This window comes from Convolutriloba macropyga, unplaced genomic scaffold, assembly GCF_964194025.1.
Source record: "Convolutriloba macropyga unplaced genomic scaffold, txConMacr16.3 SCAFFOLD_1369, whole genome shotgun sequence".
NCBI lineage: Eukaryota > Metazoa > Xenacoelomorpha > Acoela > Convolutidae > Convolutriloba > Convolutriloba macropyga.
Genome location: NW_027450833.1, coordinates 1 through 14137, shown reverse-complemented (window position 1 = coordinate 14137; position 14137 = coordinate 1). Strand labels below are relative to the sequence as shown.

General features: G+C 33.2%; 1 protein-coding gene across 1 annotated transcript; it reads left to right on the top strand.

The window, feature by feature from the left end:
- Nucleotides 1–794: 794 nt before the first annotated feature.
- LOC142356189 (uncharacterized) lies at nucleotides 795–14121 on the top strand (the record flags this gene model as incomplete). The annotated part of the gene is made up of 3 exons (XM_075408146.1): nucleotides 795–1393; nucleotides 6064–6459; nucleotides 13789–14121. Coding segments are annotated over exons 1-3 (884 nt in total), but the record flags the coding sequence as incomplete, so codon positions are not given.
- Between the last annotated feature and the right edge of the window lie 16 nt (nucleotides 14122–14137).

The following is a 14137-nucleotide window of genomic DNA, read 5'->3' as shown; positions in this document are numbered from 1 at the left end:
AATTTATGGGTCTTATACATTTTTTGCAGAAATAAGAACACTTTAAAATATTTTTGTGATGAAATTTTACACAGAAAATTTTAATTTGGTACCTGACCTCAACGAACGCAAAATTGTCTGAAAAAAGGGGGGCTCGCATATAGTTCTCACTTTTTTCCGAAAAAAAGTGGGAGTAATAACAGCGTTCTAGTCCATGTTGTTCTTCAAGCAATAAGTTTTGAAAAGATAAAAATCTGAGCAACATCTGAAATTTATTGTTAGTTTAAAAAATTTTTAGATTCAGGATGACAGTTTTATATAACATCAAATTTTCTCAACGTTCCATTAAACTTAAACAAATTCTCAAAGATGTGTGTGAGTTTATGTGCGTGTGTATGTTTGTGTGTGTGTTGTGTGTGTATGTTTGTTTTGTGTGTGTATGTGTGTGTGTTTGTGTGTATGTGTGTTTGTGTGTCTGCCTCACGTTCGACAATAAGTAAATTAAATTTTTGAAGCATAGGTACGGCAATCTCAGTAAGTTTGTTGTTCAAAGGGCAGATGCGAAATGTTGTAGATCTAGCCTCGTATACGAGAAAATGGTCAAGTATAAGAGCATAAATAATAATTTTTAGCTACCGTATATTTTTTATAATTGCATGCAGTCAAGTGGACGTCTTTTATAAAAAGGGCTTACAGTTTTTGTAAGCAGGATCAGAAATCGGCAGCTTTCTGCAGTTCAGCAGCTGACTGAGCTTATTTCAATCTCTCCCTGTAGTAGCAGAAATCATATTTACTCTACACTTTATAAGCATAACCAGAAGCTGCTAAATTATTTTAATATCAATGAAATTTAAACAGCTGCATGTAGCCATTTGTGCATATGCTTCAAAAATATTGTATGAATTGCATTGAGCCCTTGTGAATTATTCAAATGGTCAATTTTTGGCAGCTCTGAGGAGAAAGAGCTCCCTCTATTAGAGACAATTTAAAGCAGCTGACTTAATTTTCACCTGCGAAAAACTCCCGGCAAAGAGGCGAAACATTATCCCTATATGGTCTTTTCCTCACTATATGGTCTTCTTTTGTTTTATTTTCCCAACTATAGTTACTAAAAAATGTTTATTGTACCAAGCTGTCAATTCCTCACTGTTAAATGTTCAGAAAACGAGTTAACTTCAAACGATAAGCTGCACTTTAATTTTTGACCAGATTTTCTGTTTAGAAGTCGCAATATATCAAGGTCTACTGACGCACTATAAATGAATAGGTTGACCTATAAAAAATGCATATGTCGCAAAAGATGGCATTATGTTCTCCTTCTTTTATCTTTCCTTCTTTTACTACAAATGAATGCACATCAATGGCTATCCAAGTCGAACGACAACAGCACAACCAGTCATGAAATGCATGCGAGGTCAGTATAGTTCCCCAGGATGAGTTCTGCGAATAAAGACAGTACAGCCAATCTAGCCCATACATGTTTTTGGTCGAGAACCCTATCCTGGGTCCATGTATTAAAGGAAAGTTCTTCTTAGAAGCGTTCACTGTGACCGATCTTTACTGTGTCCCGTTTCTCGCTCATGTCTCTAACTTTGTTTACTTTGTTTTCTCATAAAACATTTCCTTTTTGTGCCAACCCCATTTAGTTGGGGATATAAACTGAACTAGGTTTCCCGGGTCGAAGTGTGCGTTAGTGAACATAGGCGTTTGAAAACGTACAAAAAAGAGTTTTTGATTAAACGGACGAGCTCCTGTGTAAAATTTTGCCCAAATTCTGCTAATTAACGGGCCATTGGTTGATAACTGGCGAGCTGTACTTATACTTTTCTTACCATTATTTCTGACCTATTTTTATTTTTTTTCAATTCTGAAAAACTATTTGAAAAATTTGCATAAATTGCTCCATGATGCTCTCAATTCCTAACAATTCTTAAATGCATTAAGCCAGAGTGAAAAAATTTTGCTACCAGCCCCTCGCCAGAAGGCCTTCACAGAGCAAAAGGTATATGATATAGTAACACCTCTCATGCAAGGGTCAAAGTATGGTATGAGGGTAAATATATTGCAGAAAAAATGAAAGTAATGTTTTTTTCTCAAAACGCCAAATTTTCAAAAGCTGTTATATGAGTAAATTCGAAGAGTTTTTGTTTCGAAAAAAGTTGATCAAATTATGATATCATAATATCAAAAGTGAGTTTTATTAAGTCTAAATGAAAGTTAATTTCGGGTCAAGACAGTTTTTGAACGAACTAAAGAAGCAGGTAAGAAAAGCGAACAGAAATCTGGTGGGTTATCGTCTGACTGGGTCTTGATGGCTAAATCAAAAACAGTGTTAAAACAGGTACCTATGACAAAGGATAAATCATAATCACACCTGAATATTGTCTAGGGGAGTCCAATCATGCCCTTGCTAATGTTTTTCTGGATAGCTCTTATCCTTCACGCACATATATTCTTGGTTTTTATTTTGATCTTTTTCTAGCAAAATATATCGTTTCTTTCATCTCACAAACGTTTATTTTTAAATAATCGCTCTTATTTTATTTTAATTTTACACAAATTTTCTGCATATTTCTCCAAATCTATTGTTTGTCTTTTTTAACCCAAAAAACTGTATTGATTTTTTGAGTCGAAGGATTCGGATTTGTTTTCCAACTAATTTTTCACCGAATTGTTTTTGTGTGGATCATACCGTTACCAATTGTCAATTGTTTGTTGGTTTTCTTCGGAACACAGTCCTGCAGATTTTCTCTTTGGATGATTGGAAAAATGCTTATTTCACCATTGCTCAGCTTAACAACAACCTACAATTTTTTTGAAATTGAACCGTCATATTTTTTTATCATTTATCAAAACTTACCTTTAAATTTCATCACAATTATCAAATCACGCCTTTAGGAATTATACAAGTTTTATTGTTCCGACCCTCTTGAGGGGGGAGGAACTATATACTCAAATGGGTTTTTTTTTTTTGTTCAGTGAATTTTCGCCGATCGATACATTCATCGTAGAGAGTTGAGAGTGGTATCATTAGAAAGCTCGTCCAGCGTAGAATATGGAATTAAAAAGATTTTTTTAATTTTCGTTTTCTACAGGGAGTTATCGAGGTTTAAAGTTTTGTGAAAATAGTGTGAATTCCGTTGATTTTTATTCACATTTTACGGAATTTTCGCTAATTTTTGACCAAAATTTCGCCAATTTTGCTAAAATTTGTCAACATTTTTTAAAAAATTGTTGTTGATTTTATTTTTAAATATAAAAAATCTTCTCGGCTTTTCTTATTTTGAATTTCTTCTGAGAACTTCAGAGAAGTAGAGTGAATTCCCGTTGTTTTTATTCACATTTTCCGGAATTTTTGCCTAAATTTTCGTCAATTTTGCTAAAATTTGTTATAATTTTTAAAAATAGTGTCGTTGATTTTATTTTTGAAGACGAACAAGCATTGTTCATTGTTTTGATTTAATTTTTTTGGTCAAAAAATGTGGATAAATATTTCAAAATTTAGCCTTTTTCAACAAAAACAGCACGAAATAAGCTACTTTAGTCCGTTTTGATTAAGTTTGCCGACAGTACACCTCCAAACAACACTCATACAATCTTTGTAGACTCAGAGGGGGGCTATTTCTACTTCAGAGTACGCTGAGAGTGCTCTGTAGTTAAAACTTTGCCTTTTTTTGCTAACTTTACTCGTTGATTATCAAAAATGCAGAACTTATTTTGAGTTTTCAACTAACAAATTATCTATATCTGCAACATTCGAAAATCAAATGTTCCTAACGGACAATAAGCAATAGCAGGGCTTGTTTTGGGCCATTCTTGGACTGCTACCACCCAAAGAAATTGGGTTGTAATCAGTCGGTCTTTTTTTTTTAAAAAAAAGGACCCTTTCTTTAAAAATAAAAAACAGAACATATCGAATCAATGCTCAGGAGTGATAGGTCCAACCAGTTTGCTTACTAAAAAGCTCCAAGCTAATCCATTTAAATTTTAACTTGAAAGTTTATGATCGTTTCTTTTAAAAATAATTGACTTTTCAATAAATAATGGCTTAATTAAGTTTTCCTCTATTTTTTTCTTAATTTGTTCAACTTCCAGCTTAGTGTCTGCAAAAAAAGAATGCTTCTTCTTTCTACTGGTTTAACATTTCTTCTCGGTTGCAGTTTTAAGCCTGAAGTTATTGTTTTCTGGCTTTGATACTACAAGATTTCAGATTTTTGTTTGTTTCGATATTTGCCAGTTTTTCACGTTTCCGAATTTTGTCACATTATCACATTATTGACAGTTCTCTTGTCACATTATTAGCGTTAAAAATAAAGCACAATTGAACATATTGAAATCCTGAATGATATACATAATCGTTTTAACGGCCTCGACGCCTCTTTCTTGAAGAAATCTATTGAATTTTTTAATTTTGTTTTTAACTGTCATTTATACTTTGTTGTTTCGGTCGTATGAAATTTCCTGCATAGTGATAACTTTCATTGGCTTTTCGTGGAAGAATAGAAGAACCGATATTCTGATATTAGTAAATAGCTGATGGCTTTCATGACTTTGAAAACAATCGTTTTCCAAAATTAAAAAAAATAACTTTTTAACTTCGCAATTTTGTTCTTTTTATGTTTCTTTTTGTTAGCTAATCTCGTTATTTCATTACAGGTCAAATATGACATCATGGGTGTCAAGGGAATAAAAGGGATTGGTGTCCCAAAATCTTTTTTTTTAATGAATTTGTTATGACCTTAGTGGCTTCGACACCGGTTTTTCACAAAAATGTAAATTAATTTGATTTTTGTCTTATTTGACGTTCTTTTTGTAGATGCGAGAAATATTCTGGGTAACTGCAGGTCTCGAGGGCTTCCTTTTTTTGAATAAACGACCCTATTCAAATAGTTTTGTTTGTAATTAATGCCTTTTATGACATTGAATGTAATTTTTATTCGAAAAAAAAATTGAAATTATTTCATACTTTAGCACTTCGCTTTTTTGTCTACTTGTTACCTAGTCTTACTAATGAATGGCCACGTACTACTTTATAGCTGTTTGATGAAGGCGCAATCGAATATTTTTTGAGGGACAAAATATGGCTCGAGGGTTTTGGCAGCGTTTTCTGGCAAGTTTCAATTGAAATTTTGTTTGTTTTTTTTGTTGTTCATTTTAGCCGCTTTAAAAAATGAATAAGGACAGGTCCTAATGCCCTTCTCTAGAAACAGTGGTAATTGTAAATTTGTGGTAATGTTAATTGATTCCTAATGGTATTTATTACTTTGAAGTTAACTGTTTCAAAAAAATAAGTTATATTTTTCACTTTAATGTTTTTGTTCTTTTTTGTATAATTGTTACCAAACCTTTTTATGGACTGGTCGCACATGGTTTCTGGTGATTTATTAGTTATTTTTGTTTAGTTTTAGGTTTATCTGACGGTATGTTGACTTTGTTATTAAATTTAGTTTTTAAGAGGGAAAAAAATTTTTTGATGTAAATAATGTTTGTTGCTGTTGTTGTTGTTTGTTTTTGACGTTCATCTTGACTCGCTTTCTTAATATTGACATATTACATCAAGCTAATGCATCAATTTTTAACTCCACTGAGTTATTTGCTTTGGAGGCTATCTTATCGTTCATACAGAATTTTTTGAAAAAGACTTTTCGCAAAAAATAATTTTTGGGTTTTTCTATCTGTTCCTCATTTGCTAGACAATTATGCCAAAATTGTGGATGGGCGGGGTCGGAACTTTATGTGCCATCGCACATTACCGAGCCGCCTTGTTGAAGCATATATATTTGATCGTACAGAAATTATCGACGCCACAAATTCAATTCCATTCAAATTAAATTCAAGAAATTTTTTTATTAAAATAATGTTCAGCGGTCAGACAATCATATAACCGAACGATGTCGTCCAGGTTAAACATTTGTATCTTTCATTCCACTTCGCATCAGATATTAGCGCGTTATTTGATGCTGTTTTCCTCTTTACATGACGTTTTAGACAAAAAGCAGTCAAAATTGATCGAAAAATGAGCCAAATTTCTGATCGTGAAGTAATTGTTAACTCATGTTTATCGAGTTTATCTTTTGATTTTAGAAGTTACAGGGACGCGAACAGACAGCCGAGAGAATCTAGCAGTGAAAACAGCAGAACTCTGTCAGGAAGCAGCGCTTCATCGTCAGTTGTTTTGCTTCAAAATAAATCGGATTCTTTTAAAGAATCGAATCTGTCAATTCTCATTTACAGCTATGATTCCAGAAATTATCAAACTAGACTCGATAACACAGATTGTGGTTTCAACTTTCAATGCACTGTGACTTATGATGGACACAGTGATAATCTGCTTAAAGATATAAACCATTACGACGGCATTTCAGTCATGGGCCATTTGGGCCTGTCAAGATTTAGCAAAAAGTGGCAGAGATCTTCCAAGGTCAGAAGACGCGATCAGATCTGGATGGCTGTTAGTTTAGAATCATCAAGACAAAACAGGTGCAAAGTTGTTTCCTCCTGCCTTCCACAATAATGCTGCTCTAAAATTGTTACCTGTTTGCTTTATAACAATTTTGAGAAGTAAAACGTGAATACGTGTTTATAGGTTAGGCGACACTTATCAAGTAAATGAGATAAACTGGCAGTTGTTGAGAACGGAGCAGCGGTTAAAGATACGAGTGAAAATTTCGAAGAAACTAGCAGAGTAAGAAAATTTTTGCGTGCACTATGCACCTTCAAGGTTTAATATTTAGGTTCTACAACTACCCAGAAAAAATCATTTTTGTCGTTCTGTAAAACTAAAAAATCTTGAGATAATATGAATCAGTACTGAGTCACTTTTAGTATTGAAATGGAAAGATTCAGATCATTTTTATAATGGATACACAGTAAATCACTCCTGCTGCCAATACCAGAAAATTGTTGGCGGTTGTAAAAATTTCAAAATCGCAATTCATTGTTTCAAGTATGAAAAAAAATCAACTTCTCGAGCATCCAAATGTTTTGTTCAGAAAAGATTTTTGAAAGCCGGTTTTGTGGTTGCATTTTTATTGATGGTTATCAAATCACATTGTTAATCCAAACATTTTTGAGAGAAATTGAAATATATGAAAGCTGCCTTTTTCTCGACTTAGTTCAGTTATTTAACAATATAAGCATGTGCACCTTAGATTCGTTTGGACGTGCTATGAAATTGAGTTGCTGAATTGATGGATTCTTGAACCTGAAAATTGAACATTTTTATTCAATAAAAATTACACACCTTTGTTAACATCTGTTTCGTGAAGTGCAAGTGGAGTCTAGTTTAATTGGGTCTACGGGGGCTAGCTGAAGTGCTTTTGGTCTACAAGTGGAGTGTAGTTTTTTTGGGTCTACGGGGGCTAGCCGAAGTGCTTAATATCAGTTCTCCGGTGAGATCGTACCTATTCTTTCTCCAAGTTTCCGGGGTGTTCTAACTGTGAAAGCAACTCAGTCTGTCCCCCCCCCTGAAATTTTCTGGGGCGGTTTGCCTGTGAAAACAATTGAAACCATTCCCCAACGCCCATTTTTTATGCAATTCTCAAGATGACAAAAAACAAAAAAGCGAAGCCTAATGCATACACCGATTTATTAGATTTTATTAGATTCCTATCAAATTTACCAAACAGCATTTTGGCAGTTTTTGAGGAAAAATTCAGGGCATAAGTTGGTCTTGTGAAAATTGCGAGCGAAAAGGTCTACTTCCAGTAAAAAAAGCCGATATTTTTTCTTTGTCGGATAATATTCATTCACTTAATACACAAATTCAACAAGAATTGTCTGAAATCAGAAATGATATTATTCAATTGAAACAAAACTCTTGCGAAGCTAAAATTGAGCTGCTTCAAAATGAAATCAAAGACTTAAAGAGCAGCGTGGGTTCTCTGAAGCAAAATAGCCAACCAAAACCTCAATATAATCAACAATCAGAAAATCACACGAGCGACAAATCAATAATTTTTGGAATACAGGAGAATCAAGACCAGATTTCGAGAATTGAAGCAAAGAATACAGACGAAAAGCAAGTAGTATCTATTTTCGAGCGAATAATGGGGCTGAAAGACGTCGTAATTCATGACTGCTTCAGATTAGGGAAACTCGTAATCGAGAAGAACAGAACTGTTGTAGTGAAAATTGATAATACTTGGACTTTCAGAACAATCCTCCTATCTGTTTCAAAGTTAAAAGATTCTGGAGTTGTCGTAAAAAAGTTTCTTTCCGTTGAGGACTACAAAAAAGAAAAAACACTATATCAGCGGAAGACAAATCTGATAAAAAATTTTGGCTACGAAAAACACAGTTTCTACATTAAAGGTCAAGAGTTATTTTATAAGGGAAAGTTATCGGTGAAAAGTTTAACCCTAATAGTGTTCAATTGCCTACAGATCAAAACGCCTATACGTCCTGACTACCAGCCATCAAAATCTCGTTCTTAAACTGTAGATCCTCGCTGAATATTAATCGAAGAATTAGCCTTGATATTCATCTCAGAGTTCATAAACCCGATATTATCTGTCTGAATGAAATGTGGTTTGTTTCGAGAGTTGATCACACATGTGTCTTTACTTCAAACTTTTATAGCGTAGTTAGTAGAATTGATCGATGTAATGGTAGCCATAGAGGAGTTGTAGTAATTGGCATAAAAACAGAAATTAATGTTCACAGTGAAGTAATCCAAACTAAATCTCCTGTTGACTTTGCAATTTCGGATCTCTTTTGCAATTTAGAGCAGGCAACAATGGTTATAAATGTTTACAATCCAGCTCATGATTCGCCCTATCGCTTAGAAGTAGAATTGTTTGATACTTACTTACAAGACATTATTAGTTCGGCTCATGAAAAAGTTCTTAAAAACGATTTAGATCTCATCAATGTGCCCATAGTAGGTGATGTAAACCTTCCTGGAATTGATTGGAGTCTTCTGAGCAGTAATAATGCCTATGAAACAACGTTTTGCCAGGTTTTTCGAAAATACGGTTTTTGCTCTCTCATAGAGGACAAAAACGTTAAAAATGATTGCTTTCTTGCGGTTTTCCCTGACACTATTTCTTTTGCTCAGATCCATTCGAAATTTTCCGATCACCCAATGATTAGCGCTGAAGTAAATTTTTCTAGCAGCCAGGTTGAGAAATCAAAATCAATTTATTCTTTCCAAAAAGCAGGTCATCCCAAATTGCTGAAAGATTCAGTTACTTTGATGCCGCAGCTGGAGATATAAACCACACACTTCAAAATTTTTATGATGAAATCAACTTTTGCTGTACGGCCTTTATTCCTCATAAAACGAGAAGGCGAAGGGAAGCTCCTTATTACTTTTCGTGTCATTCTATTAACGCAGAAAATGTTCTAAATACAGCTAGACGACGTCAAAAAGACAACAACATAATTGAAAGGCTTGAAAAGAATTTAGCTGATTCACTTGAACTAGATAAAACAGTATAGCTGAATTCCTTTGCAGGTTTAACTTTGACAGAAGTTTTTCAAAATATTAAGAGTTTTCGTCGTATGCCAACCAAGATGAAATGTGCTGGAAACAGTATTTCTGGATCGTTGAAAATTGTCATTGCTTTCAATCAACATTTTGCATCTGTTTTCAAAGATGACACGAGCCCTCTTTCAGTGCCTCTCGCTTCAGCAGACCCCACAATTTGTCTAGAAGATATGTATTTCACTAAGAGTGAAGTAAAATCAATGATCTTTAGTTGCCATTCGGGTTCTGAGTCCTACGATAAATTGCACCCAATTTTATTAAAAACTTTTTCAACTGCCATTGTCCCAATTGTTACTGAGATATTTAACAAAATTATAAATCAGCAAGAATTTCCAAAGAGCTGAAAGAAAGCAATAATTAAACCCCAGCATAAAAAAGAGTCGAGAAGTGACATAGAAATTTACAGACCAGTGTCAATGTTGTGCGCGCTTTTCCTAATTTTTGAGAACTTATTGTATAGAAAATTTAGGGATCGTTTATTGAAAAATTTAGACAATCGCCAACATGGTTTAGGACCAAGCATTCTACAATCACTCAAATGCTCCAGTATTGTGGAAAATGTTTTCGTTGTTTGAATGCTAAAGAGTCTGCTTTAAGCATTTATCTAGATATTGCAAAAGCGTTCGATACAATAAATTACAATGCAATTTTGTTGAAGCTTATGCATTTTGGATTTGATAACCAATTTCTCAAGTTATTTGCAGATTATTTATCAAATAGAACGCAGTGCGTGTATGTTAAAGATGATTATTCGTCAGAGTTAACTGTTACGAGTGGTGGTCCACAGGGTTCATTGTTTGCGGTTTTTATGTTTGCTGTGTACATTAACGACCTTCCGTCTCTAATGGAGAACAGCACATATCTTTTTGCCGATGACACAAAAATTATTAGAAGTCAATTGAATTTATTTTCGCTACAAAATTAATTAAACAAAGCTATCAAATGGTCAAAAGAAAACAGAATGGAATTCATCAATGCAAAGTTTGAAGCTATATGTTTTGATGTAAAAAAGTTAGATCAGTGTAGTGTCCACTTGTATGCAGATGATACAGAATTTACATACAAATCTTCGGTGAATGACCTTGGTATAGATATTACTAATAATTTAAAATGGGACAGTCATATCAGTCAACGGCTATCAAAGGCACAACAAAAGCTTTTTTCTTGATGAGAAACGTTCCCTTTTCTACAAATACGAGAGTAAAAGTAAGTTTATACAAAAGTTACATCTTATCAATTCTCCTTTACGCGTCAAATGTATGGTTCTCGAATTGGCCAAACTGCAGAAAACTAGAAAAGATGCAAAGACGAGCGCTCAAATGGGCTTTGAATAAGAAAATTTTTACAGATAGTGACTACAATTAGAGCCTCATTTACAAAAATTTGTTGCCAATCAGTTTTCTTTTGGTTCGAAAAGTTCTTCTTATGCTGAACAAAATTTACAACTGTGATACTGCCCTTGAGTTTGATGATTATTGAAAAGTTTTCAAGGGACCACGCCATAACCGTTCTGCAGCAAAACAGTCAAATTGGACGAAATCAGTCAAATTGGAGGAGTATTTTGTCTTGAGAGTTGTGAAAATATGCAAAAGTTCCCCTCAGCGAAATGAAATCTCAACTTTTGACTGGACATGTCCAACAGTGTTATTTCGGAAACAGCTGAACTCTCTGTTGAAATTTAAAGGCTTTGAACTTTAAATACTATCAGTATCCTGTTAATTGGTCCTGTTTTTGTAATTAATTAACAAAGTGATTCCCGCATCGCGGGTACCAAGTCAATTTAATAATAATAATAATAATAATAATAATAATAATAATAATAATAATAATAATAATAATAATAAATAATAATAATAATAATAATAATAATAATGAAAATAATAATAATAATAATAATAATAATAATAATAATAATAATAATAATAATAATAATAATAATAATAATAATAATAATAATGATAATAATAGTGGCAGAATAATTCTTTTCCATTCCACGAAATTGACATTTGAAATTATGCCTGCCAATTCCAGAAGAAAGTTGAAGTTGGGTATTTCACGTATGTTTGTGTGCTGCTATGTTGGTTCCCATTGTTAGGATATTTTCAAAGCAAATATAATTTACAACTTTTTCAAAGTAATTAACTATATTTTACAGGCCAACTTTTTTGTTTAGCCAAAAACAAAAACTTATCTAAGCATTCTGAAAAGATAAAAATCATACCAATAGAAAGATTATTAAATGGAGAGTTCGAAACCAAAAAAAACTATTTAAAATTACAACGGTTACCACTTTCTCTCTCTCTCTCTCTCCCTCCCTCCCCCCCCCCCCCTCTCTCTCTCTCTCTCTCTCTCTCTCTCTCTCTCTCTCTCTCTCTCTCTCTCCCTCTCTCTCTCTCTCTCTCCCCTCTCTCTCTCTCTCTCTCTCTCTCTCTAACGAAAAGCTTAAACACATCCTCAGTGCAGAAAAGCACAATGTCTACCACTGCTACCAATAAAATTGATTTGTTTTTGCCTTTTATTGAACGAACTACTACACTAGATAACGTCCGCCATAGTTCATTTAGAGCTTGTTTGCTTGAAGAAGTTCACAATAATATAGTTCACAATATTTTTTTGTAAAGTTACCATATACAAGTACTTACGTCTCAAAAGACTATAAGTAGAACCTCGAAACTTCTTCAAACAAGCAAGATCTTAGCAAAAAATGTTTCTTATTTCTTTTTAAATTAAAACTTCTTTTGTTTTTCAGCACAATTGGCGTCTTACCAAGCGTTAATCAATTATGCAGATGGGCATAATTTTTTTGTTCGATGCAGCAACACAAAAAATTCTTAGGGGCATTAGTAGACAGATAATTACGCACATTGGAAAAATGGCAAGCTATTTTTTTGCGTATACATATTGCAGCTTTTTTAGTCTGTAGCAAGATAAAATTGGCCTTGAAGAAGTTAGTTTTTCTTCATTGATGAGATTTTGTACAAAAATTGTTTGCCCATGACCATAGTAACAGTTCACCAAAACAACTTAAGCAATTAAAAGTTTCTCTTTGAATTCTTGTCGTCAACAACAATTTGAAAGCACTGAATTTTTCAACTATGCCACAAGTCATTTTGTGGCATCTCTTCAAATTAAAGTTTTAATAATTTCTCGAGAGAAGTAATGGGTGAGATTAAGCAAAATAAATATATGATGATAAAAAACTAACAATTGTCGCGAATGTTCACAAAGCAGTTTAAGATTTCAAAATGCCTTGTCCCCCCAACTTATCTTTTTGGTCAATATGGCCCATTGAAAACCGCTTAGTTGTTCACATAGTTTAACTTTTGCTTGACTTATTTACAATTTCCAACAAAACAAAATTTCAGAAAAAAACAGGAAAATTTTTCAAAAAATGTAGCATGGCCGAAGGAAAAACATATCTTTACAATTTTTGAACCATTTTTAAGAAACATATGCGCTCTGAAAGTACCATTTGCTCTTGCAGTATCTTCTAAATTCTATAGTAATGCAATCAGTTTATCGTATTATTGAAATAATTAAAAAATACTTTATATTGCAAATACAACAACTTGAGTTTTTTTCTTTAAAAACAGACACATAGCGAAAAAGCTTAAGAAAAAAGAAAAAGTTAGTTAAGTAATAAAAAATATATCAAGTTTCATATATAAGAAACAACATCGATAGGTTAGTCAAATGTGAATTCACATCAGCTTCTTAAGTAAAAATGTAGGAAGATTGTTCAATAAATTAACCATGCAAAAAATTCAAGATAAATTGAAAAAAAGCCGAGAAATTTTTTGAAAAGTATCCAATTTTGGGCCAGATTTTTATCCAATTTTATCAAAATTTTTCGTCAAAGTCAATTAGACAATCAACTTGTTGAAATTTATACTGAAATCCTAATTTAACTGTAATTGGACAAATATGAAGCGGAGAGAACCAATCATGTTCCAATAGATTTAAATGGGAAAGCATACAACGCTAATCAAAATAAATCACTATATGCAAGAAAATGAACTAAATTGTAAATTGGCAAACAATGAAGAAAACGATCAGCAAATTTTCCGATTGGACTATTGTTTATTACACCATTCTTACGAATGTGATTCATTAATTCACCTGTTTACCTTTTTCCTGATTCCACTTTTTGTAACAAAGGCTTAGATGATCATTTCTGGTTTTTTTTGTTGACTATGTTTTAACTCTTTGTGCAACTAGCACGAGCCGTCTTGTTTTCTATGTGTTTTTGAATTGCAAAGCTAAATCTATAATATTAAAGAAAAGGGAAGGGAAGAAACTACTTCGTTGATTGGATTTAGTGACTTTAAAATAGAAAACATACACGTCAATCATTTGTTCAACTGGTCTGCTGGTCTATCACGCAATGCAGACATGGAGCGATCCTACATAAATGTATATACACGATCCAAAGCACGGCGTTATGCTACCATTAAACAGGAATATGTCGAGTGGAACAAAACGATGCCTTTTTGTTGGATGGTCAGCAATTGCGCTACAGTTAAAAACAACAGATCAGATATAGTTAAAGAGTTAATGAATTATCTAGACGAACCGTTACATTTTTGGGGAACTGGCGTCAAGAAATGTGTTCATACCAAAAATAAAGAAGCAAAATTTGTGGACCACAAGAAGTTTCCTTTGAGGGAG